Source organism: Phalacrocorax carbo, chromosome 1, assembly GCF_963921805.1.
Source record: "Phalacrocorax carbo chromosome 1, bPhaCar2.1, whole genome shotgun sequence".
Lineage (NCBI taxonomy): Eukaryota > Metazoa > Chordata > Aves > Suliformes > Phalacrocoracidae > Phalacrocorax > Phalacrocorax carbo.
The window spans coordinates 56,264,070-56,290,243 of record NC_087513.1 but is presented as its reverse complement, the minus strand read 5'-3'; the positions used below and the strand labels follow the sequence as shown (position 1 = coordinate 56,290,243).

General features: G+C 39.5%; 1 protein-coding gene across 2 annotated transcripts in view; it reads right to left on the bottom strand.

Annotated features, from left to right (window-relative positions):
* Positions 1–20,307, bottom strand: part of MRTFA (myocardin related transcription factor A) — an 86,268-nt gene extending 65,961 nt beyond the window's left edge. The window contains exons 1-4 of one of the 2 annotated variants that reach the window (XM_009512083.2): positions 20,244–20,307; positions 13,235–13,384; positions 11,733–11,805; positions 9,890–10,151 (exon numbers count right to left, since the gene is read on the bottom strand). In XM_009512083.2, the coding sequence (XP_009510378.2) occupies positions 9,890–10,151; positions 11,733–11,768 (298 nt within the window). In that variant the 5' untranslated portion in view covers positions 11,769–11,805; positions 13,235–13,384; positions 20,244–20,307. Of the gene's footprint in view, positions 1–2,051; positions 2,319–9,889; positions 10,152–11,732; positions 11,806–13,234; positions 13,385–20,243 lie in introns of those variants that run through there. The other variant, XM_064453798.1, reaches the window with a different exon arrangement.
* Between the last annotated feature and the right edge of the window lie 5,867 nt (positions 20,308–26,174).

Here is a 26,174-nt window from a genome sequence, read left to right as displayed (position 1 = left end):
ATTACTCAAGACTGATCTTTAAGACTTACTATGCACATGGTTCCATCCTGTTGTCATATTTAATTTCCCCACCAATCCTGTGAATCCATTTACATAAACATTTACCTCCTTCCTGCTTAATATTTTGCCAGCAGTGGTTGATCCAGGAGAAAGAGCTGCCACTGATGGAAGAGGTGAAATAAATCTGTATCCCTTGTTAGGTAGGCTAAGCTTGTCACAAAATTTGCCTCAACATTGCAGAACACCACTGCATAATCTAGGACTAGGGATAGCTGACTTAAGTGAAAGCTACGTACAAGTACTCTGGGAGAAACTCTCACCCTAAGAATTAAATGCAAGCCTCAGGAGTTTTCATAATTTGGAATAAATGAGAAACACAGCCACAAATAAAGTTTTGAAATAAGTAATGCTAATATGAAGGCACTTTCCCTAATTTTAACAAGTCTTACTTTGTTCTGTGAGTTTCCCCAGAATATCATGCACTAATTCAGTTATAAGAAGCCTGAAATGTAAATTCCATGGCTCTTCCTTGTCTGCAAAAAAAATTAGGATTAGAATACCTATTAGAAACAAAGCACATTGAGGTAAACAATTTTTTTCAGGCCTTTTCATAACAACTGTCATATCAAGAAAACACCAATTTCTTTACAACAAAGACAGATTAGATACTGTCTTGCCATACACAGTCTGTTCAATACCAAGCACCTTGCTAATGTCTAAATCCTACCTGCAAAATTCACAGACTGCAAGAGTATGACTAGAGGAATGATGATATATTGTGTCCAAGCACCCTCCTGAATCAAGACAAAAACTATGTATTCCATAAGATGAAGCCCTGCCATAACATCTCTTGCCTTTCCGATCTACAACAGAAGGTGAAAAAAAGTATTCTGTTTCTCTAACAAAGAATGCAACCATGTGTCAGAACTATAAAATAAAGGTCATACAGAACCTTTATAGACATACACGATCTTCACAGATATTTTACAAACATAAGTTAGCGAAATCAACACTGCAAATTCAGGAAAAAAAAAGCCCAGCAATTTCTGAAAAGACCTATATTAAACTATGAAGTTACTGGTTTACTTGTCCCTTCCCAAGTCAGTACTAAAGAAAAAGAAAGATCTTTAACTTTCAGAAACAAGTCTGTCTTGACACTCTTGGCATTATGTATGTGCTGCTTTTCAGGCAACACAGTACAAGAGATTAAGAGTACACACATGCAAACCCAAACTCCTAGGCTACTACTAGTTTGCGGTCTGATCTTACCAAGGTTACAGTCAGTCTCTGTTCCCATCCATAGAACAAAAGCATTCATATCTATACATAATTGTTAAGTTTCATGACTACAGTATGTTCTAAAGCCTCAGATAAAAATGCTCTACAGAAGTACACCACGCTGCCATTAACAGATAATTCTCATTCTAGTATGTCTTACACATCAGAAATGCAACTCTGTACATATGTAACAGGTAAGCACAGTATCGCAAAAAGAACATAGTATTTAGAACAAAATCATATAAACGCAATACCATTTTCATTCTCAGTGAAACAGTCTTTCAAGATATAAAACAAGAATTCAAAAGTTTCAAAGCAGAAATGTTTTTCCCAAAATATGCAATTTAAAATCTCTCCAAAGTATCAAGAACATGTTTCATCAAAAAATAATTACCAATTATTTTTGGTAAATATTGGTAAATTTGGTAAATTTGGTAAAAACCGCATAAATCAGCTAAAAGCTAAACAGAGAAAACTTCTTCAGAACAAGTCCTAGATTTGACTGGGATTTTCTGATCTTCATGAGGTACTTAAATTTAACACTGGGGACCAACAAATGAAGAACAGAAAGATAATTTTATCTCTGATGAAGCTTTAAAGTGATCAGTATTTAACATCCAACCAGTATCCATTCTGCAACTTGCACATGAAGGTACCACAGCTCTCCGATTTGTCTTTACTCAAAGTCACATAGCCTCCTGGCACTCCCTATAAAGTTCAGCAACCATGATTCACTAGCAAAATTTACTCATGGTATATGTTTGGGGTGATACCTGATTGGAGTGTTGTCATCTGCATTTCTGGTTCCAGCAGTGTCATGTTGATCCTTTTCTCAACAGTTACAATCCCTTAAAGGCCTCTCTTCATAGGTAGATATGTTAGAAAAAAAAAAATCCAAGAGGACCTCTCAACTTCAATTGTGTTCAAAACTTGCAAGAAATTCTCATCCTTATGTGATGAAAGCTTTGCCTACTGAGAAAACTCAGTCTTTCAACATGCAGTTCTCTGCTTATTCACTACAGGCAAGTTGGAACAGCCCAGAATCAAATTACTGCTAGGAGAAAAATGAATACTCAAAGGGGAATGCAAGATGTGTAGTTTGCAGAAGTAAGGTCCGCCCCTTGATGCTCCGTAAGTAAAAGGGAGGGGGGAGGAAGGGGTCAGGGACACTAGAACTGGCAGTTTTTTCCTCTTTTAAAAGAAGAGAAGGATGACGTCTTGGGTAGACTTTCAATCCCCTAAGGGGCCCTGCTGATGAGGCAATTTCATTCCAAGGACAAGGAGACCCAGTGTTAACATAAACATACAGATATCCTCAGCTTAGAAACAAGATGGCCGAAAACATATACATCCTGCTGATAGATCAGTCACTTTTCTTCAATCTTTACCAGTCCTTTTTCTTAAAAATTGCGCTATTCCCCTATCCCTATCAATTCACCTTGCTGATCACTAAACCTGAGCTACTGTAACAAAGAACTGGAACTTCTTCCAAATAGATGGTAGCACCTGTTTCTTAAAAACAAAATGCTTTTTCTCTTTCAGGCTTTTCTTGTTGCAGATCCCACCCTCCATCCAACCTGTCTAGAGGTTAAAAAAGTAAGCCATGTTTCCCACATCCAGATGATTAGTTTCAAATTATTTGGGAGAGTGGACAAAACTTTTAGAGTCAAATATTTCCTGAGCAAAAGATAAAAATAGAATTAAGTCTTTCCTCACTAGATGATTCTAGCTCCCAACAGAAGGGAAATTCAATTTCAGTCTCTAAAGTGTCTCACGTAATTTACCCAACAGATAATTTAATTATCTTAACAAACCAATTCCAACGCTTCTGTCCCCAGAGCAGCTTTCCCTTATTCCCCATCTTTCCCCAAGGCTCACTGTCATTTCTCATTAGGTCAAAGTAAGTAACTGCATAGATTCGCACCAAGCCCAAAAATATATTGAGCTCAGCATCAAAGATACAGACCAATTTTTAGATTTAAAATCCCTTTGTAGGAAGTCAGAATCCCTCTCTTGCCACAACAGATGAAAATGAGTAACTGAGTGTGCAAAACTGCTTTAGCACTGTTTTCTGACTCCTACAATCTTAACAACTTCGGGACTTCTCTAGCACTCAGATGCAAGAACTCCCCAACAGCTGCTCCACAGCTGAGGGAAGAGCATGGCAGGTTTTAGCAACATACCTTCCTTCCCCCACACAAACACATCTGGAGCTTCAAAGGAGGCAGGAGAAACTCATTTAGCAGCTTTAACAGTACAGGAAAATCCCTTACAGTGATGATATTCTAGTGTTTATCTGATTTCCATACTCCTTACATCAGTAGTGTGTTGTAAAAGGAAAAGAATCAGCTCATTTGGGCTTCTCTCATATTCAAATGCCACCTATTCAGACCCAGATCCGCAGACAGACTAGGCAAAAATTGCAGACCTAAATGTTCCTTCCTTCTGTGCAATCCTTAAGGAAAAGAACTGCAGTGGTGCACCACATCCTGAGAATTTAGAGACAAAAATAAGTCAACTTTAACACCTACCCTGAATATCCATATTCATCATAAAGAAAGCCATCAATTTTCAGCAGAATGCATGCTTATTTTTTGTGGTGATACATGGAAATATAAGGGGAAGGAGTATGAGCAAAGAGGAAAGGAAATCTTTCCTACAGTGTCCAGGAACATCACTTAACTCCCTGAAGTATATACATGTGCATTGTCAGTGACCATGAACAGACGGATGAAATTTAAAACATTAACCAGGATGTTGTTTATTTGACCAACAAGGAAGATGAAGATTGCGCTACTAACTGTCTTTGGACAGAGATTCCTTCATTATATCTTGTGGATGTGTTGATTGTGGTGGAGAGTTACAGCCTGCAGAAGTGGCTGATAGCATCCCAATATAAATGAATTACAGAAACCTTGACATTTTCATAAGGAAAGCCACACATTACAGAAGTAGGCTATCACCCAAAGCTAGGATTCAGTTTGCTAAGTACTAGTAGCAAGTGACTATTGTGAAACGGTGCCATCTCTTGCATGAAGCAGCCACTCACTGTTTAAGTAGAACAGACTGAGAACGAATCCTGCTGAATGGCATTCTCCCTTTAAAGACCCAGACTTCCTTTCCCCATTACAACCCTTAATACTTAAAACAGCCAAACCAGCAACAGAAGTCTTACACAGACAAAACAGCTGCCCAGATCTGGGCCTGACTAGTTTACCAAGCAGTCTAAATTCACAAAAAAGCAATGTTTTTAAAATAGCTATCAAATTATATATATATATGTTCATCCATCAGCCCTGTAACTTGAAAGCTCAGAGGTAAACTGAAATAAGAGGTTAACTGGAAAGGAAAAACAGAAGGGAAAGGAATATTACAAACCAGTGACTGGAGAAGGGCATTACAATCTTGTTAACTTGCTCAGGAACAAAAACAACAAACTGTTGAGAGCTAACTTGTTAAAGCCACCACATTAAAGCTTCCTTTGGCAATACTCCTTCCAGCTCAACTATTTCTCCCATCACTATTTAAAAGTTTGTTTTAAATATTTCAAGAGATTACCACTTCTCAACTGTTTGGTAGCTCCCATCAGTACCAGGCCAGTCATTTCTATCATGCTCTGAATCTCATAGCTCTATCAGAAACTTTCAGACAGCATGCTAAATTTATAGTCTCCTGGGACATATAAAGTCTCTTAACACAAATCTATCCAAGATAGACTGCTTGTTTTTATTCCAGCAACCATTCCCCTTACTCACACACAAGAGAAAACAGCAAGCCTCATTGGAATGTGTGTGAAGGACAGATCAGAGAACGCTATATATTTCCTGTCTTGGTCCTTTTGTTGGAATACAGACCTTAATCTTCTTCACATATAAGTTCTGGCTGAGACAGTAACCACCACTATTCCAGAAGTTAGATATACACTAGAGAGAAAGGAGGGGGGGAAACAACACCAATCAAAAAAACCTGAGAAAGTAATTTCAGAATAATCCTGTCTTTTTAAAACCCTTTCTCAGGAATAAAATACCACCCCTATTGATAAGCCTAACTTCTTAAATGAGTTCACAAGTCAATATTCACTTTTAAAAGGGCAGTTTATGACATAAATTTAAGAAAACATTATCAATGTTGTCAGTCATAACAGCAAGAAAAGAATATATAACTTAAGAATTATAGGAGCAATCACCTACAAAATTCTTTAAAATCAAACCAGGTGCCCTGACAAACATTTGAAAAATTACTCCTGTCTTTTGGCAGGAGTAAATGAGCAGAGGCATATAGATACTACATTAGCTCCTTAGAACCATTTCAAAAGTTCAGCTCTAATTTGTGAGTATAATCACCAACACCTTACGTGGCAACAATTAATCCCATGCTTTGTACAACACTTGGTCTTTACAGTAACAGGAATACCTTCTGATACCTAAAGCACACGCCTGTTACATGACTTCAAGTCATACTGAAATTCCACACATTCCAATTAGTCTCTTGCCCCCCAGGCACATATGGTACTTTGTAGAAGGCAAGCATCACAGATCAAGTAAACCCCAAAAACTGACAAGCTGGTACAAGTTTTGTCCAAACCTGTAATCATAAAATGCAACAGTTCATTTGAAAGAATGTTACCTCACCTTAAACAAGCCTACAGTGAGAAGAAACGAGGACTGCCGTAGGCTTCTAACACAACATTTATGACCGCTGGACAAAAGGTAACTATGAATTCATCTGAGGAAAATGGGTCAAGAGAGACTGTCAATAAGCTAGGGGAGCAGCTGTCATCATTTCAAATGCAAGTTAAATAGAAAGACAATTTTTATCAGAAGTTATCAAACAGCACAAGTATATTCACTGCCTGTTTTTTCATTTTTTGTAACCACGTTTGTCAGGGCCTTGCTCTAACCCTGCCCTAAGGGTTGGGAAAAGTTATCTTGGCATCTCAGTACAGGTGACTGAGAAAAATCAAGATACGCTCAAGAGCTTCAGATGACTCTGTAATGACCTTATTTTGGCCTGTGTGGCAACGAATGAGTCAGTCATAAATAATCTCTCATAGTTAAAGTTGAGGCTATGATGAACATGGGTAAAAAAGGAGAAGGAGTGTGAATTTTGGATAGAAAATTCACTGTGAAGCACAAACTAAATAACTACACTTTGAATGCTCCATTAAGTTTGATGTCTGAATAGAACCTAACAATTGTGTCAAAATACTTTACTAATACTTTATCACATAAGGTCTCCTTCCACTGAAGTGACAAGAAATTGTTTCCTATCTGATATGTTCCAATACTTCACATATATTCTCAATAGCTTTTATTGCATTTTAATTTAGTGTAACTTAATAACAACTATTCAGTCAAGATGTTTAAGGTCTTTGCACACATATATCTACGTGTACCTACCCTTGCAGGTACACACACCTACAAGGATAATGTGTAGCTGTGATGTGTGTCTGAAAAAACAAAACCATCAAGAAAACCCCCAGAAACTGTCTCAAGAGCAGGGTGGGGAGGAATCCACTGTCCTAGCACATATGGCAGCCTGTGCATACAGGACTGCATTCCCAGTTCTCCCATGGGATAAATAATTCCATGATGCTTCACATGCCAAAGAAACTTCTATTTTACCTCAGTTAATAGTTTATGTTCCAGAACCACTGCCTGAAGTAACAAGTCCAGTACAAAAACATGCAATATATTTCTACAGACATCTTCAGATAAGCAAAGTCTGCCATAAGCAAGTTACACAAAGGGTTAACCTGTTAGAAGCGCTCAGCATAAGTAGTTAGTTCAGCTGTGAGTCAGCAATGCCTGTCTAGAACTGCGAACAGGAGACCCTTTGACACAGATAGGCAGCTTCCAGCAAGTCTCTTATTTACCATCTCCTCCCCTCCCACTCGGCTTGAATCTTCCTCATACCTTGAATTTGGCGAGTTGTCACAGAAGCAGTTTCACTGCACAAGATATGCTTCTACCACCACTTTGAATTGCTCAAATGTTTAAGCAGATTGCCATCTCAGCTGGCAGATGATCCCTAAACGTTTTTTAAAGTGTTTGAAGCCAAAGGCACAACAAAGATACAATGTATTTAAAAAAGGAGCTTTAACAAGCTCAACAGCTTTCAACAGCTGTGCAACCTCTACCCCAAGATACCTGCAAAGTTCCCACTCAAGAGAACAAGTTTATTAATTCAAAATGCATCAGCAATGCTTCTCAACAGCTGACTAAGCCAAGTCTCCTTTTATGTTGTGACCATTTGCAGATAATATTTCAACCGACAGCACTTTTCAGTCCCGCAATACTTCAATGAATGTACACAAAACCAACACATAATAAAGTACTGCAGCCTAGGAGAAGAGAGTATTGTACACCTCTGAAGATAAGGAATATTCAGGTAGTCTAGGTCAAGGACTTCAGACTTTATGCCTTGTCTGGAAAGCTGCACCTCCAGCAGTAAAATTCTCACTATTGTGTTGAGCCCTGATAAAGAATCTCTGAAGAGACCCACCTAATGAGTCATTTCCGGGAATATCCTAATTTTCTTTGGCAAAAGGTATGGGCATAGGTGTTCCTTTTCAAATACTTTTTAAACCCAACTCTATTTTACCTGTTCCAGTCAAGCAGATTTGTAGCCCACAATGATACAGCTTCAAGGTTGAGTCCATAAAAATAACATTATTCTGATAGAGAAGAACCATCTATTTCTGTAAAATATTACCAACATACCAATTTTTAAACTGATCTAAACAATTGAATCAAAGACACTTTCATTTCTGTAACAGAATATAATTTCCTCTGACCGTAACAAGCGCTGTTATGTCCTGCTTGTATCCATTTAAAGTGCTGCTGCAAGTTTCATTTTCCTAAAGGTACTCTTATCCGTTCTCAATACTAGTATCCCTTTCCCTGTAGCATCAAGAATAAACTGCTTCTTCCCAATTCAGGACCCTTAACCATGTCTTATTCACTGAGAAGAACCCCACCTCCAATAAATTTACCAGGTCACCTTCAGGTGGCCAGCTGTGAGGTTTTGGAAGCAAAGGCTCATATGCTTTTCTCATGCTGCCTTCAAGCCCTCTACCAGTTTCAAAACTACCTCAGTTTAATTTCATTTGAAATCCCTCCTTGCTTTCATAACTGTAAAATGTCGAAGTCTACCACTGGTTGAAATGTGTTAAGATCAGTCTACCATGCTGACTAATATTGCAATTTCTTCTCTTATTTACCACCACCACCACCTTTACCTCCATCTGTTGTCTTTTATCTTGTACTTAGAGGACTGCAAACTTTAAGGATTAGAAGGTTTTTCTTCTGTTTTTGCAGTTTCTAGCTTCTCCATTTTTAAGGCCTGTAAACTTGACTATAATTACATAGTGATGGTACAACATATATAAATGAGGAAACTTTTTATCCTCTTAAAAAGCAATATTTTGCATTGAAGTTAATTAATTCTTCCAACTAGCAAAACGCTGATACACTGTTCAGAGAAGGGCATGCTTAGTTTCTGGAGGTAAAGAACCAGGCATGTCAAGTGAGGTATCCCTCCAATCCAAATTACTGTCCTACAGTTCACATACTCTAAATCACTTTACCATAAACATTATGTTCTGGCTATAAAGCCACTCCAAAGTTCCCCAGCATTTCCAATATGCCATGCCATGCAACTCTGCAATGCACATAATGCCCAACACTAAGGCACCCAGGACTCAGCTATGCTCAAATCCATAATATCTTGCAGGTAAAACTGATACCAAGAATTCAGACTCTTAACAAGACCTTCATGTTGCCAAGAGCCACCAACATATACCCCAGGGGGTGGAGTGAACGGAGATCACCATTTAAAAACAGAAGGCACCAGTTATCAAATGGTTTCGTCAGTCTGTCCCAGGGTGGGGCTGAATGTGCAAATGCTTTCATGGCAGCCTGGTGATCCTGAGCTTCAGACAGTTCACATTCTTCCAAAACCAGGAATTCTGGTCACCAAGAAGTGACCCCATGTTTTGCCACTCCACTGTCACCCACCAAACAGTTAAACGGATTCATACTATAGCTGCCCATAAGCTTCCCGCAACTTGAGAAGCATAGGTGGGTCATTCTCACGCTAGGATTAGAAGGCCTACTGGGATATTTCCTTTTTTAACTCTAGGTCTTGTTCCTCTTTCCAGCAAGTCTGACAGAACCTTTCAGACATTTGCAGTGAGAAAGTTACTCACCCTTGGGCAAGCACAAAGGTGGCACGGAAAAAAAAATAATCTACTGACAGCTATAGCCTGAAGATGAGCTAACACTTCCTTTGACTGACTTTCTCAGCTTTGCACAACTTTTAGTCACCGCAAAGCACATGGAAGTTGTTTCTGGTATTTATCTAAAACAATAATCTAAAGCATTTATCACTGGAGATCTCTGGAACTTCCACAGCCAGTAACATCAATCCTTCCCATTGAGCAATGCAAATCAGTTTTGTCAACTCCAGATTATTAGTTCTTCATACAAATAAAACATTGTAAGCAGCAATGAGAAGGAGCCCTATCATCAAAACATGTATCATGACACCACCACAGTACATCCTTGGTGAGGACATACTACATGAGCCATGAGTGCACTGTACCACTTACCATTCTTCCTTTCACTGAGTGGAGGAAGGTTGGGGTTTCGGCCATGATGGAGGTTGAGGGTCAGCTCGGGCTGCAAGGAGAGCTCCTGCAGCTCATCGGCAACAGCTTCGCTCTGAGGGCTGGGGGCCGCCGAAAGTGACACCAGCACCGGCTCATCATCATTTTCGCCAGCCCCTCCTCCGTCCAGCCCATTTCCAGCAATGACGGAAGGGGGCAGGCACACCACACCGGAGAAATCCACTTTGGCTTTCGTGATGGCAACCTGCAAGACAAATGAGAAAAAAAACAGAAAAGCAAATCTCACATGAGAGTCTTAACCCCTATGTCCAGTTCATCATGACGTCTTCATATTCTAGAGAAGTGTGTTCTTTAGCAGCGTTTGTGTTATTATCATCAATTCAAATCCAACTAGGAATTGAAACTTGCTAAACTCAGCAGTTTATAAACCTGCATAAACCTCCAATAGCATTGCAGCAGAAACTACTGATGAAAGTACAGATTTTTATCATTTTCTTAAAAAGTATGAGAACATTTTCAACTTTTGGTATTTAGGTACCTAATCCTGAGAAGACACAGACTGAGTTGTTCCAGGAAAGTCAGCCTGTTTAGAACTTTGCTGAACTCTTGATTACTCTCCTTTTATATCAACAATGGTGTTTTAATAGGACAACTGTCAGTCTAAAATCTAGTCAGGTAAAGTAATCCTTCATAAGTGTGGAAGGACAGCTGAGTACAACAAATGAGGGTTTTCAAATAAAATCATTTGCATTTCAAAAAATAATTCTTGTGCCCCATTCTGTCTTCCCCATTCACTGTCAGTGAAAATGAATGCAAGAAAAATATTCCACATAAACAAAAAGCTTTCTTGTCTAAAACCTCAGCTACAGTAACTGAAATATGCAATATGTAAAGGGCTTTAATGAAATAAGTGATTTAAATATTTCATAATATTTCTGTAATTCTTTAAAAAAAGTATTTAAAAGCCACCACTATGTTAAAATTTAATTTTTTATGTTCAGTAATTTAAACAGAAACAAACCAGCTGGAAGCCTCTGGTGAAGTGGTTACTGTGTCAACATTTAAACAGTAACGGACATTATACAAGGGCAATCATATTTGGTTTTGATTAATGAAGACGGAAGCCTCCTGCTTCTTAGTAGGCTGCTGTTTCAACCAGTCTGAACTCACAAAACCACCACTATGTAACTCTGCTGCACTGTAGTCATTTATCAAGCAAAAGGTGCTTCCAGAGGCTAACCTTCAGCTTCGAAAAGATGCAGGCAAAGCAAACTGCAAAGAAGCAAAGTAAAAACCATCCGGATAATCCTCTAGAAATCAATTAGAAAGCATAAACTTGGAGCAACGGTTTTAACAATACAGGTTTTTAAGTATTCTCCACTTAACGCTCACAATTAACCTGAATGAGTGTGACAACATTCAACCCATTAATAGCTGATAAAGTAACTCAGTCATTTTCCCCACTTCCATTTCAGTTTCATACTTCAGTTGATTAGCAATGTTTGCTCTGTAATACCCAGAAGAAAGTTATAAGTGGTAGTACATTTGCTTCAAAAATGTGTTCAATGTATATTCAAGGCAACAATAAGAATTACTGGTAATGAATACACTCTATTTCATCCATGCTGTCATGCATTCATTCCAAGGACCCTATGTCATGATCTGAAGAGAAGCAAGGAAAAGAAGGGGGGCGGGGGGAAGACAACAAAAGCCACCAACGAAAGCTGGTGCTTGTTACAACAAAACAAATGAGACTGAGCCAAACCCTCTGCCATATTAAGTATTTGCTTTTACTTCAGTCATAATCTGGCTAGAAAGTGCCTACCTCCTCCTTGATATATTTCCTGTCCAAAGCAAACATTGCTCGTATCCCTTTGAGAGCAAATTGTAACGGTAATCTGCAAGGAGAAAAAATTGGGATTGTGCCCTTCTCCTTAAAATGTACACAGAAAGCCTGGAAACACACACCCTTAAACCACAGACTTCGAGTAATGCTATAACAATCCTTGCAAAGGCTGGAAAGAGTTAAATCATGACCAATATAATTGGCCTTAGCCCCTGCCCCTGTAGTGATGGGAGGCCTGTGGAAAGGGGCTAAAAGGAAGAATAATTGCTCAGTTAGGAGGCTGGCTGGTAAGGACTGCTGTCACAGTCTTAGAGGAGCCAAAGCCAATTTGCTTTATTGAAGGAGATGTACTGGAGACATTACACTTTGCCTAGTACCACCTGATGGTTAGGTCAGACCATGCAGGAGGACAAGTGCAGCCAGGCCTGAATCCACAAATGGGTGACAGACATATCTAACACCCACCCAGTAAGGATTTTCCTTCCTTTTCCCACAAGGGGAAAAAAACTTGATGTGTCTCAAAGTCAGATCTTCTTCAACTAGGAAAACCACAAACGTACTTAAGAACTTCTGACATGCTAGATTTTCTTTTAAACGGGAGTTTGTAACTTGAAATCACATTTCAAACACCACTTTAATAACAGTGTTGTAAAACAGAATCTATTTTCCTAAGATAGGTGCAGTCACATTAGCTAGTCCACTGAAACTATATCCTTTATCTAAAAGCACGTTACTAAGCTACAGTAAAAGCAGTCTAGCCCAGTCACCCACAACATAGAGCAGAGCAGATCATTGCTCACCCACCAGTTTGCTATGTAACCCTGAGCAACACTGTACCAAGTGGTGTTAATTGGTACTGGGATTATAAACTAGAGTTTCTCTGGTAAATTTTCCAATGGAACTTCAGCACAGGGGCTGGATTACTACTAGAGCTGTACCTGGATCTGCAGGTTTCCTAACTCAAGCAGAAGACGACACAAATGGAAGGTGTATCTTGTTCTTAATCCTAGTTGGCACATCATTAAATATTTGTCCCACACCAAAGGTAACACAGCTTAAGCACAGCTTGCCTTGCCTTGACATTCATTCTTGCCCTGCTACTGTGTCCTGTGTTGTGCCAGCAGTGCTGTCTGTATAGCCACACTGCAAACCGCATCAGAAAGCTGATTCAGCTGATTCAATTTTTCTTAGGTTATTTTCAGCTGGATCAATTCCTCCATACAAGCCACAGCTGAACCAGCACAGTACAGGGGAACACTGCTATGAAATAAAGATGGTCACAGCTGGACTCTGTGCATCTCAAACAGCCTGGACAACAAGCCTATTACTCCAAGTAGGGTTGCAGCTCAAATGAAACTAAACTGGGATGAATCATTAAAGGCATTAGGAAATCCTGCCTTCTTCTTCCTCCACATACCCTCACGTTTCAGGCCAGCACAAGAATCTGCAGTGACACATGATAATCCAATGAGAAAACTGACCCAGGTGTAAAAGCTGGTCTTCTGGTTCACACTCCAGCTAAATCAGGACCCTGGTGCAATTTGCCATGCAGCCACACCAACAGTTGTGCCACCACAGCACGGGAGAGAACCTGGTTACACCATCAGTTCATCCAGACATCTAGCCGCTACCTAAGGGAAAGACAACTTTTTTCAGAGCAATGCCAAGTCTTAGTATGCAACATATCCCCAGTAAAAAAAAAATAATATCAAGACACGCATCCAGTCCACAAGACTATAGTAACAGCTATAAATGGGTAAGTTTGAGTTTAATGTTTTCAATTAAAAGTCTGATGAGGACAGAGGGATTTGGAAGATGCTTTGAGGATTTATAATCATCCATGCTACATTATTTGGAAGTCCTGTGAAAGGCATGGAATCCTTTTCTGTAACCAGCAGTTAGGCTGTTTTTAGACTTCCCAGACAGTTATACCACTATATAACTGTCATTGTAGAATGATCAATCAGTTTGTTACATGCATTAATACTTAGAACCTAATTAAAATTTTAAAATGTTTGTTTTCCTGTCACTTCTGAACAGACTAGAAAAACTTTCCCATAAAGAATTGTGCCATACCATGATCTTCAAGTGAGTCATCCAGAAACTGATGGGCAGTCTTAAGAGCAAGTATTTCTTATCCTCAATAAGGGTTTCAGGGTGAGTGCCCTCAAGGATTTATATCTGTTGCCTAACCAGACAAACGCTTTCTTGGCATTTTTCTGCTTTGGGGCCAGCTGCTTCTGGGACAAGACTGGCAGAGATCCCACAGATGTTCTACAGCAGCAACCCCATCTTAAGTAACCCTCAAGTCCTCCACTGTCCAGCTGCCCATTTCTGTCCCTACACTGCCCCTTCTTCAACTGGGGAATCAATTTAACTGATAACTAGCCATTTTTTTTCTGGGTGTTCAGCAAAATCAGTTCCCCCATCTAGTCCATTGCCAACTACCCACACAGCTGTGCCACCATAATGCAGGGGCAACAACTCCTCAAGAGCCAGGAACACTCAAATTACATTGCTATAAAGCACAAAACCACGGCCTCAGCAATACAAGCATGGACCACAGTACTAGGGAGAAGATGGAGCTGCTCAAAAGAAACATTACACACTACTCCTAAATATATAAATAATCTTTAGCCTTTTCTGACTTCTGGAGGCATCTAACAAACTTCCATTTCAGACAGACAAACATGGCAGGGTCAATTTTGTGCAAGTGATAAGATTAAGAACCATAGCCAATAAAAATTTTTGGGAGAAGATTATCAAACCTGCAAACTACGAAGACTAAAGTGCTCTGCAGCTTCTTCATGGTAGCTTTTTAGGTGCATCCTCTTGCCATCTCAACACTATATCACAGTAAACACACAATAAACCTGACTAACTTCCTCCTTGGTGAAAAAAAAGTATTTTACTTTGCATTTACCATATGACAAAATTACTTATAAAAGCTTCTTGTAAAGCTGCTCATCCAGAATCACTGAAGCATAGCTCAAAGCCCAAGAGGTGAAAGGGAAACAAAAAAGACAGACACATGCAGTACTGAAACCTGTCTGACCCACAGTAAACCAGTTAATGGAGCTAAATGAGAAGAAAACTGGGAGGGGGAGAAGGGATTAGGATTAGCTTCCTGCCACTTGAGCTTCATTTATCATCTCATCATAAGGCTAGAGAAACACCAATGTTGGCACAAGGAAGCAACAAAGGCAAAAGAGCCAAGACTGCCCCTTTTGGCAAGAGCTAGCTTAGATCAACTTAACTGTATCATAAGATCCCATCCTCTGGTTAGGCACTAAACTGGCATTGCCAACAAAAAGGACAGTCCAGTCTGTTCATTCCTCACCTCCTGTGGGCCGGCACAGGCTAAACCAGCTCAAGGAACTGATCTGAGTTAAATTTGACCTTGACACACACAAACTACTACTTCTAATCTGCATCAGTTCCTGATCTGGCTTGCCACCCAGCCACATGGGCTAGCATGAGGGAGAATGAGGCACATGGAAATAAAAAAAAGATATCAGGATGGCTACTTTTGGTAGCAGTGTCACCTTATGGTGGTGTTATACAGTTTAATCTACCCAACATTCATGTTGGATATGAAAACATGCACTAAGTCTTCATGAATTAGACTTCACTTGATTTTAGCAATATTCACATACTCATGGCATAATCAAGATCTTGACAGTCAGTATTTAAACGAACCAAAGAACAGCACCACCTTCCCTAATGGGAAACCACAGTAACCAGAGTAAAACATATGAAACAAAAGAAATTTTAAAATAAGTACATAAAAATCAGAGAGGCAGAGAAAAGAAAACTAAAAGAGCACAATTCCCAAATCAAGCAAGGACACCTCTATAAACAGCTTTGCGGTGTTTGCATTTTGGGGCTGAGTTGCCAGGGTAATAGCAATTTCCTACCAATTTAAGAATTGCTAAGCAACCTTCAGCACCTAACAGCAACAGCATGTGTGTGCAGCTGGGCTATTTTGAGAAGACAGGTTTTTTTTGTTTTTTTTATTTTAAACTTAAAAGCAGCCTTCCGTTTAATGATTATGCCAGCTGAGATCATCCAGCCAAGAGAAGATGCAATCTTGGGCAAAGTGGCTTTAAGTGGACAAATCTTCTAAATGAGTGAGAGGAAGAGAATGCCATGACATGCCCAAAGGCAACTATATCCCCAGGTCATTACAAATCAAAATAACAACCCAGGAGAAGTCAAGTTTGCACCAGATGGAAGCTGAAGCATCACATTAGCTTGAGAAGCTATAACAATCACAGTGAGAGATATTCCTTTTATGTTTAGATATCAAAGAAAAGTCACTAACAGGAAGACCTCCAAGGTTGTACTAAAAAAATTTATTTTGTTTCCTGGCAGTCAGCTTAACCCAGGCACACAACTGTTGGCAGAATTACTTCTCCAGTTAATTGAGAGTTAGATTAATGACACTGTCCATAAAGCATATACAATACAGTAAGCAACAACACAAGCATCACAGAGACCATACCCTGACAATGTAAAGGTGGTTCCTCAAGAACAAGCTGTAAGTTAAGAAACCAAACTATGCCAACTAAAAGACCTTCTTAGATTATGGAATTTTATTTTAACATAAATGTTCCATATGCATTTGTATTCTGCAGAATGAGCCAGTCATCAACTTCCCTCAATTTCACAGTAATTAAGGGGGGGTGGGGGGGTTGGGGCAGGGCAAAAGCAGTCAAAATGTAGCCAAATTAATTCTGGATTAGAATCAGTGATTTGAAGGTATAAACTGTCCATCTTACCATGATCACAAGCCTCATAAGCCACTACCCTACAAAACCCCTATTAAAAATGCAAATATTGCAACACATGAACAAAGATGCTGGCAAAACATGGATGAGCACAACTTTCTATCTGAGCTAGAGAATCTGGATCTGTATATACTGTGCCAGTAACATTACAGTAAGAGAGGACTACTTTGAATCATTACCAAAAGTCTCTCCACTACCACCTCTAGTAAATCTATCGGTACAAGAGTCTAAGAACATGCTCAGACCAGCAAGAAAATGGCAAGAAATGTTATCAGACAAAAGGCATGCACAGCTGTATAGAGGTGTTAGGACTCAAGAGGGAAGTGATGCAAAGAACACATCCAGTGCAAAAACTGTGTAATTTCTGCTGTAGACAAACACAGCCTTGGTCATGATTTTAACAACCACTAATCAAGAACCATATTTCTCAAGCCCTAAGTATTTCCTTCATATGACGCTAGCATTTGTTTCACTCAGTCCAGCAGTGATAGAAAGTCTTTAAGAGGTCTTGAAAAATCACCAGACACCATTTCTTAAAACCACAAATAGCAGGCTAAGAAATGTAGTTTGGCATTCCAGATGTTTTAAGAAATACTTTTCATGATTCAATATGTATTTGGAGGAACTTTGTGGCTTTCAAGTTCATGGAACTCTGGATACACAGAAGAACTGATAATACCAAAGCTAGTTTTGAGAATCACAATGATATTTATAATAAACCTTGCTCAAGGAGGACAAACTCCCCACCAATTTATGATGTTCTTATTTAAGCTCAAAGCATGAATGAGGAAGATAACCTTCTAATTTCAGAGAATGTTGAGCCTTAAACTGGTGAAGCAGTTTATAGACACATAACTCTATCATACTTCTCAGTGTGCTGAATTAATCACTAGTGAGACTAAAAATGATAGCTACTGAAAATACACCAATTTCTACGGAAGTTCAAAGAACAAAAGAGAGCAAAAAAGATGTGATGTTCAGGTCTCACGTGTCAATGGGTACACACATATTTTAGGCCTTGGTCATGATATAACTCAACATCTTAAGTAAAAGAGGAATCCAGCCTTCTGCTACCAAGCTACTGGTTCCTGCTGTTTCCCTTTTGTCTGATCTAATGAGTGGGCACCCACAGGGTGAGTCAGGTCAGTTGAACCAGCAGACGATTAGCTCTGCAAAAGATTAGAAACCATTTTCTACAGGATCAGTCAGCTCGCTTGATATGCCCTGTGGCTGCAGAATCACTAGCTCTGATGCAAAAGAAGCAGGAGTGCACAGCTGCACAGAGGTTTGACCAGCCTCTGCAACAGCAGCTCACTGAAAGATCAACTTAACTGTAATGTCAAAGAGCACGCTTAAACATCCAGCAGCAGTGCCAATTTAAGCAGTCTGACACATTCCCACTCTCATACCTTCCTCATATTGAAACTAGCATAAATCTTATGGAGACAACGTGTACTGGACCAGATGAAAAATAATCTAGGAAAAACCACTTCTTTCCAGGAGGATCTGCTCCCCAGAGTGGCTCACCATGGCCACAAAAACAGCTATGCCAGCAAAACAGAAAGCCATGAAAGGGCGCAAGCTGTTTAAGCCTCTACTGGTGCCAAAGAAACGCATGATGAATTACAGTGTGTTTAGACCAGGATTGCTTGTTTTCCACCACATTCTGACTGACTTCCTTGCAGTTGCTGTCTGATGCATTTTTTAAAATTTCCTTCAAGTTGGCGGCAAAGCATTCCTCCCCACCCCACAGGGGCAAGCAGATGAAGCAGTGGATTCAGCCAGCAGCAAAGGCATGTGGCAGCAGATGCCAACAACCAACGGAAGCAGGGAGGCTGCAGCAAACTAGAAAAGGGAATGCTGACGATCTGCAGCTTTGACTTGGAAATTCATGGCAGGGAAACTTAGGGGCTGAGAAAGTATAAGGAAGTCATGTTGAATGCGGATTTAGGGCAAATTGGGACGAGAAAGCCACTGGACAAGAGGAGAGGGGAAGAAACAATATGCTTTCAAACGCAGAATATTTTAACTTTGGGACAAGAACTGGATGATCTAGGGCATAACAAAGTGGTGACTTGGGCAAGGAAGGAAAGATAGCTCACTGAACCAATCTAGAAAATAAAAGAAAATAAATTTTAAAAAGAAGAAAGGAAATAAAACAAAGGTAAAGTACTTAGATTTCAGTCAGTTCACTTCCTGGCACAAGCATTCCTATCAGCACAAAGCAGCAGAACTTAAGAATCTTAACAAGTTTATGTCAAGGTTTTTTTGGCAACTTACTTTTGTGTATCTGAGGAAGTAGTTCTACATTTTACCTAATTCTGTCTGATCATGGGCTGTGACTGAGTGTAGGCCCATACCATATTGCCTCACCTCAGTTGGAAATTTTCACCTTCTCTCCTTCAAATCTAGTGGCTCTGCAGCCACAGAGCAATTCAGTTCAGCTTGGCATTCTGATGAAAAGCTACATCTTGAAACATGCTTGTTTTCACATTGTGCTAGCAATCTGAACCCTGCAACCACAGGCTCATTAGATCTCAAAAAAACAACCACAGATGAGCTGGGCCCACTGAGAAGTGACAGCTTTCAATTACCTCATGTAAGGTACAGCGTGAAACCAAAGTCTGAAAGAGAGTCTGCAAGTTTTCTGACCCCAGTCACATTCTTTTGTCATGACAGCATGAAACTGTCTACAAAAATTAAACCAATGTGAATTGGCTTTGCCTCTCCTCCCAGTCAATGGACACTGGGTGTGGAATCCAAATGTCTTTGAATTTATTAGCATCTCCTAATGCAGCTAGCCAGTATGACATTCATTTAAGCGGAAAGTCCAGCAATTGAGACTGAGTTACCAGATCTTCTGTTCCCTTTTTTCCCCCCTACGAGAGCTAACTTTCCACCCTTTGATTTCCCCACTACTGAAAACTAGGTAAGAATTTTCTTCAGTGATTCATAGAGAAGCATGTATCAATATTACTGTCTTGTCTAAGCTAACCAGTGTACTGAAAAGAAGTAGGAAGTACTCAAGAGGTGCTCTCTAACTTGTAAATCTAATGAATGTGGGTAAAGAATGCCATGGAGGGGTAGAAGAATTGGTACTACTGCTGTTCTTTGCCAATTCAAAGGATACCAAACTCGACCTTCAATACTTCTTTCTTTGAAGCAACAATACTAAGAGCCAGCACAGGAAGGATGTCTCAACCAAGACTTTTGTTCAGGTGCTAGAATAGATTAAAACGTTTCTATTCTTTACTACAAGACAGTCTGGGACCACAGATGATGACTGAATGTATCATCCTCTCTTTTGAATGCTACTGTATCATGGTAAGCTCAGTTACAGTTTTGCAGATGTTACAATTTTACTGTATAGATTCAATTGTTTACCTTTATATACTTGAATAAACCAGTCTAGCAAGCCAAGTATCAGTAACACTGAAAAATGTTTGCAATACAGTATCAGCTAACTTGTGACAACTCTGACTAACTGCTAGGCAGCAGTGAAAAGGGGACAAGTGTGCCATTTATACTCTTATACTACAAAGTTCCTGCTGGACAGCTGTCGCATCCGATGCTAGTACAAATTCAAAATAGTCCATCTCTAACACTACTATTCCTCATGTTTAGTGACCACAAGCAATTTTCAAATCAGTACGTAAGAATAAGTGCAGACTAAAGACAGCAAAGAGAACACAATACATACCTTACTCACAGTTCCCACGGACAAACCCAGGTCACTTCCATGCCAGCAGCTCTCCCGCCAATCACTGAAAGGGAAAACAGGGCATAAATATTCAGAGATCTTAAAAAAAAAAAAACAACCCAGAGCCCATTTTCTCCTTTGAGAGTAAGGAGTGAAGTCCTTCATCTAGGATTCTTTTTTCGTATTCCTTTGGCATACACAACAGAATTTGGATTGAAATACCATAAAGACTGCCATGCTTGATACACATACCCATGCTACTTGCAGAGCAGAACTCTTACTTTAGGACTACTGGTTTGTCAGTTCTGAAGAATGCATTGTTTGAGGTTTACTAAGCCAGAATATTCACCAAATGATACACTCAATCTTCCCGTCCTTGTACTGAAATGATTCTTAAACATTGGATAGTAGAAGCTGGAGACTGTTATGACTAGTTTATTACACCATGTTATCCATCAAAACACAAACAGAAAAAGTAAAAAAAAAAACACATACGTATCAGAGGTTTGTCAAGACAGCAATGAGAATCCCATTTTGGAGGAGGGGAAGGGGGAAGAGGCAACCAAGCTGCACACCTTAAAAAACTCATAAGCATACTGAAGTAACACACCATTTTGGCCATACAGTTTTAACAGACATGCAGAGCAGTACTTGGCTAGAAAAGCATTACTTCAGAGGCTCTGGAAGACTATTGTCTCAAACGGCAATAAAAAGGGCAGGAAGTTGATTTGTAGTTGCTATACTTTCACTCCTATTTCCTTAGCCACCTTCAAAAAATAAAATACAAATCAGGATATGAAGGTTCTAACACCAGGTTTCCATTCCATTTCCTCCTCTGAGCTTTTTGGACTTTAGGGCTTCCTAGACATGAGAACCACAGAACTGCAGCTGAGATGCCATGATATCCTGTCCATGAAAGAAAATAAAAGAAACCCAGGCACCTCCCAAAATACAAACTTCAGACCAGATGGACTTAGGACACAGCATTAACACAGCTGGAATGAAAAGAAAAAAAATAGAATGAGTAGTCTGCTACTTTAACATCAGAAGGAATAAGGCCAATTAGCCTCTTCTGAAGAAAGAATGACCACAGCTAGACACTTGGATAATCAGTGTATTGCAAAATCTAAAAGAGCTCCCTGATCCCCAACAAATAAAAGGAAGCTGTTTAGAAGCAGCTACAGGTGAGGAATTTTACATTTACTTTGTCAACTCCCCTCCAATTAACAATCTGCAGGAGAAGGAATTTACAATTCTAATACAAATAAAAAAAGTAAAGACACTATTATTTTAGAAGCTTCCCTTACAATCCCTTTCAGAGAATGTTTCAATTTTCCTTTGAATAAAATGTGTCAGCACACATTAATCATGGCTTTACCACAAAAATCAAAAAGTCATTCTGCCACCTCTTACAGTATTTGTCATCAAGTCAATATTTCGAATTTCTTACAAACACTTACACAATTAATTTCACATGAGAACCCATACCAAGTCATTATTTTTTCTTTAATAAAACAACCAAAATGATACAACTGTAATTAAAGTATGACAATGATGCAAGGCTACAAAAGTATATACGTACAATGTACTTTTTACAGAATTGTGGATCCTAGGTTTCCTAAAAGGCAAGGCAAAAAGGCCTCAAAAAGTCAAGGAAAGTCTTCCACAAATAACAGTAGTCAATTGTCTACTGTTAAGAGGTCCATATTCCAATCTGATAAACAAAGTGCCTGATTACAGAATCTGATAAAATAATTTTGCTGCAGCATGCTTCTGAGAGCATTAAGCACATAACATCAAAATTTAGGTATGGAATGTTTGCTTCTGATGGTGTTGGTTTTTTAAATCACAAATTATAAGTGAGTGAAATTTATCCATATATTAAATCTTCCTCTAGTGCAAGTTTTTAGCATCGTTTGGTTTTGAGTGGGATTTTTTTTATTGGGGGTTTGGTTTGGTTTTTTTTTCCTGAGACACAGGTACCCCTGAAACCACTTTTCACACACGAAAGTGTAGAGAAATTAGAGACGTTTCATTTTGAGATTTCTCCTGGCCAATCCCTAATATCCAGTAAGCTTAGTTCACTAGATATTCTCTTCCAATTTAAGAGTTCAACAGCACTGATAAAGCTGGACAATCATCAGGCTGCTGCATTTCATTTCCAGCACTTAAGATCCGTGTTCTCCTGAATCTCATTTGAGTCAAGACAGCTCCAACACTGAGCCTTTCCTTGGTCTGCCTGTCCTACCACCTGGTACAGAGCATCTGCTAGTCTTTTACAGAAGCAGGACCCCAAAACCAGTCAGAAAATCTCTGTATTTTCTTCAGCATGTTTTTCTCTGGAAAACTGCTGAAAAATATACCAAGCTATCCCTAATCAGCTAGCAGGGTGAGACAGGAGGAAGAATCTCTCTGTACACCCGTGGTTCTACATCCCTTCCCAGGCACATATTACCAGCAACTGGCCAGCACAAGACACGAGGGTGGACAGACTTCTCACCTGGCACAATACGGAAGACCTTGAAGTCTTACCTCTTAAGGCATGCATGAAAATTATATATATATATATCAAAATTTTAATAACAGTTTCTATATTTCAAAATTTTTATATATCAAAATATACAGTGATTTTTGGCATCTTTGCAAAAACTTAGCACTATTCTTCAGAAAAGGTGCATCTGTGTGTATGTTTACGTGCAAAAACACACTCAAAACAGAACAAATTATTTCAATAACCTCCTTGCCTCCATTTATTTACCTTTTCCGAGTTCCTTTTCAGCAGTTCCATTAGCCTTCTCAGGTGTTCAGAGATCCTTGTTCTCCCACACATAACTTATCCTCCAGGACAGTATGTATTTATCGTTCTTTCTCTACTAAGAACTGAAGTTTTATTCCAGATACTCTGGCCAATAAAAGGCCAACTTTAAACTTTCAGTGGTATTTGTCAAGGAAGTTCCTGCTCAATCTCAGCAGGTGGTTAAAGTATTGCATCCTGCAATTTACTGCTTAGTCACCTGAACCTCAAGTAGGAGATAAACTGTCTTGCAATAGGCATGGACTGTCATCAACTTTTTTCCCTGATATGTGTGCCATTAAGCTAAAGGATGCTGCAGGTATACTGTATTTCTATCATTATCTTTACTCAGTCACCCCACAGAATTTCAACCCAGCTTGAAGGCAGAACAACAGAAAACACAGACACAACCCACCTTCAAAATAACAAGTCAGACTTCACAAAAATTTAGCTCAACAGCCTTAAAACTATAATGAACAACAAGCTCTTTACTGCTCCTTCCATATTGCAGTGAGTGAGCAGATTAATCTGATAACTGAAGCATTTTCTGGCAAAAATCCACAGTTAAACTGCTTTTGTTATTCTTTGCTTATAGCACAATCAAAACATTCCTCCAACCCTCTTTTTTCCTCTCACTATACAGTCAATGCAGGGAAAACTCTACTGTCCTAGATTTTCTGAAGAAAAAATAGTGTCATCTCTAAGATATGCAGAAGTCTCATCCTGCTGATAAACTTCTCCATCCAATGGAAATGTTTATATGCCAGTGTTTATGTGTTCAAGCCAAATGGCTGCTATTCCAGTGATTACAATGGCTTATTGCCTTCACTGGTGACTTGGAGCTTGAGCATGTCTGAACATAGAAACTCACTGACATGATTCGCAAGTCTGATCTGAACACAGCAATGCAGAATTCATATCCCATCTTTCTAACAGCCATACTACCTCTCAGATGGAGGCTCTGAAAAGATTCACACTCCAAGCAATCTGTTGCTGTAAAGCATGCCTGACAGGACATATGAGAGCGAATTTAGAGGCGTAGTGATGTTAGGCCTAACATTAACTTGGCCCTACCAATCACTCAGAGAAACCTCTCATGCAGGTTTGGGTTCATCTTACACAACAGAATAAAAATTAAGTTACAATGCAGACTGTAATCACATTCTGTTGGGAAACTTCTTATATTTCTATTAAAAATCAGAAAAGAGGGCAAAAATAATAATTAAAAAAATTAATTTAAGTAGTCTTTCACTGCTTTCCGAAAGTTTCTTCCTGGAGGAAGAAAAGTTTCCCTGTAATTGACAGAAAGTAAGTCCTGTCTCATCTTTGCTCAGAGCTATGCCTTCACACATATACACAGTTGCAGAAAGAATGAGTTCATCATAACGTGGGTATGGCTGTGTGCAAAGGATGATCTCATTTGAGTAAGCCTAAAAAGGGTGTCGACTGTATGGATCAATTGTGCAGTGAAGCCATATCCTCAGTATCTCTACTAAACCACAGAAAGGGTTGAACTCAAGGAACCACAGTACACACACACCCCCTCCCTAGGGTGGCTAGAACTTGTCCTAATTGCCATATATTACAGGAAGCATTAATCTGAGGTTGAAACAATCTGACGTAGATTCCCGTCCCTAAACAAAATTTATTTCACAAAACTAGATGCATCATTTCAGTCTCCTCTTCCCCTAACATGAAGGTACTCTGAAAATGAAGTGTAAACAGTACATTTATTTGCCTCACTGGAAGATGGCAAAACAGGGAATTTTCTGCATGGTTTTATGCCAGAGGCTCCTGCATTGTGGTATATACACACTCCAATGTGCACCCATGGCATGCAGAGATGACAGCAGCAGCAGCTCCTGACCATGTCCAGGGGAAAAATTTTATTTCAGGGATTTCAGAACTTCCAGAGGCAGCCCCCAGTGACCTGCTGTTAACAAATAACATCCTGGCACACACAGCATCAGCTACCATGCTGCTTCTGCTCTGCTCCACGCAAACCCTGCTTTTCTGGATCAGCAGGGCCAAAACAAGCTGAAATAGGGAGCACAAGTTAATTAAGAAGGATAAGTAGAAGTAGTCTACATGCTAGTTTGTGGTAGGAGAGCAAAAGCAGATGGATGGCATGAGGTTAAGGTGCAAGAGAAAATCCCCAATTAAAAGCTCAGCCTTTAGCCTTCAAGATTTAAAAAGACTTGTGACTGTGTGTTATATTCCACCTTCTTACAGAGATGTTATCAATATGGCTGTGTGCCTAAGTCCAAAATATTTCTTCACACAAGAATAATGATACTGCACACACAAGAAAATGGGGGAGGGAAGGGGAAAGGAATGCCATACTAACTAAATGTTACTTCAATTTCTGAAATATAAGCCAATCTAATTTGAACAATTACAGTACCTTGCTCTGTGACAAACTCTCAGATTTATCTGTGTGGAAAATAAGTGTCTCGTATCAGAAATAGAAAAAGATCAAAGAAAGCATGCTACTGTTACCAGCACTGTTTCTTTACGTCTAAAAACATAGTACGAGACTGATGGCAGATTCCTGTGTAAGCTGCATGCACCATTTGCCCTCCACAAGGCCAACCTGCATTTAAAAATCTGGAGGCACTGACTGACCACTATGGCATACCTAAGCCTGGTAATGTAAACTGTCCTCACCCCAATGCCATTCATTTCGCTTGAAGAAGCCACTTAGCAGTGTTTGAACTCCATAAAGCACTCAAAGGAGGGAAGGTAAAATATACACATTAACCACACACGTTATGTCCCTGAAGTACTGAACAGGGTATTTGACACAGGAATGAGTTTCTGAATTCACACGAAGTCAATCCATTTCATCTATTTGACGCACACGCATAAAAGAAGAACGATAAGAACAGTTTCAAACTATGGTTCCAAAAATGTTCCCTTTAGCTGTAGTTCTTACTAATCCACTTCTGCGCTCCCTCCCCTCCACTCTCGCTACGCATTCCTTTGGCCCTTGCCCTCCCCCACCTTTTATTTTGGGGGCTGAGGGGGAGAAGAATAGAACATGCACAGATTAAAAATCAGGTCTCTAACCTGGCTCAGCATATAGCCCCACAGACATACCATCACTACTGAGGCGACAGCACACGGGGAGGGGGATA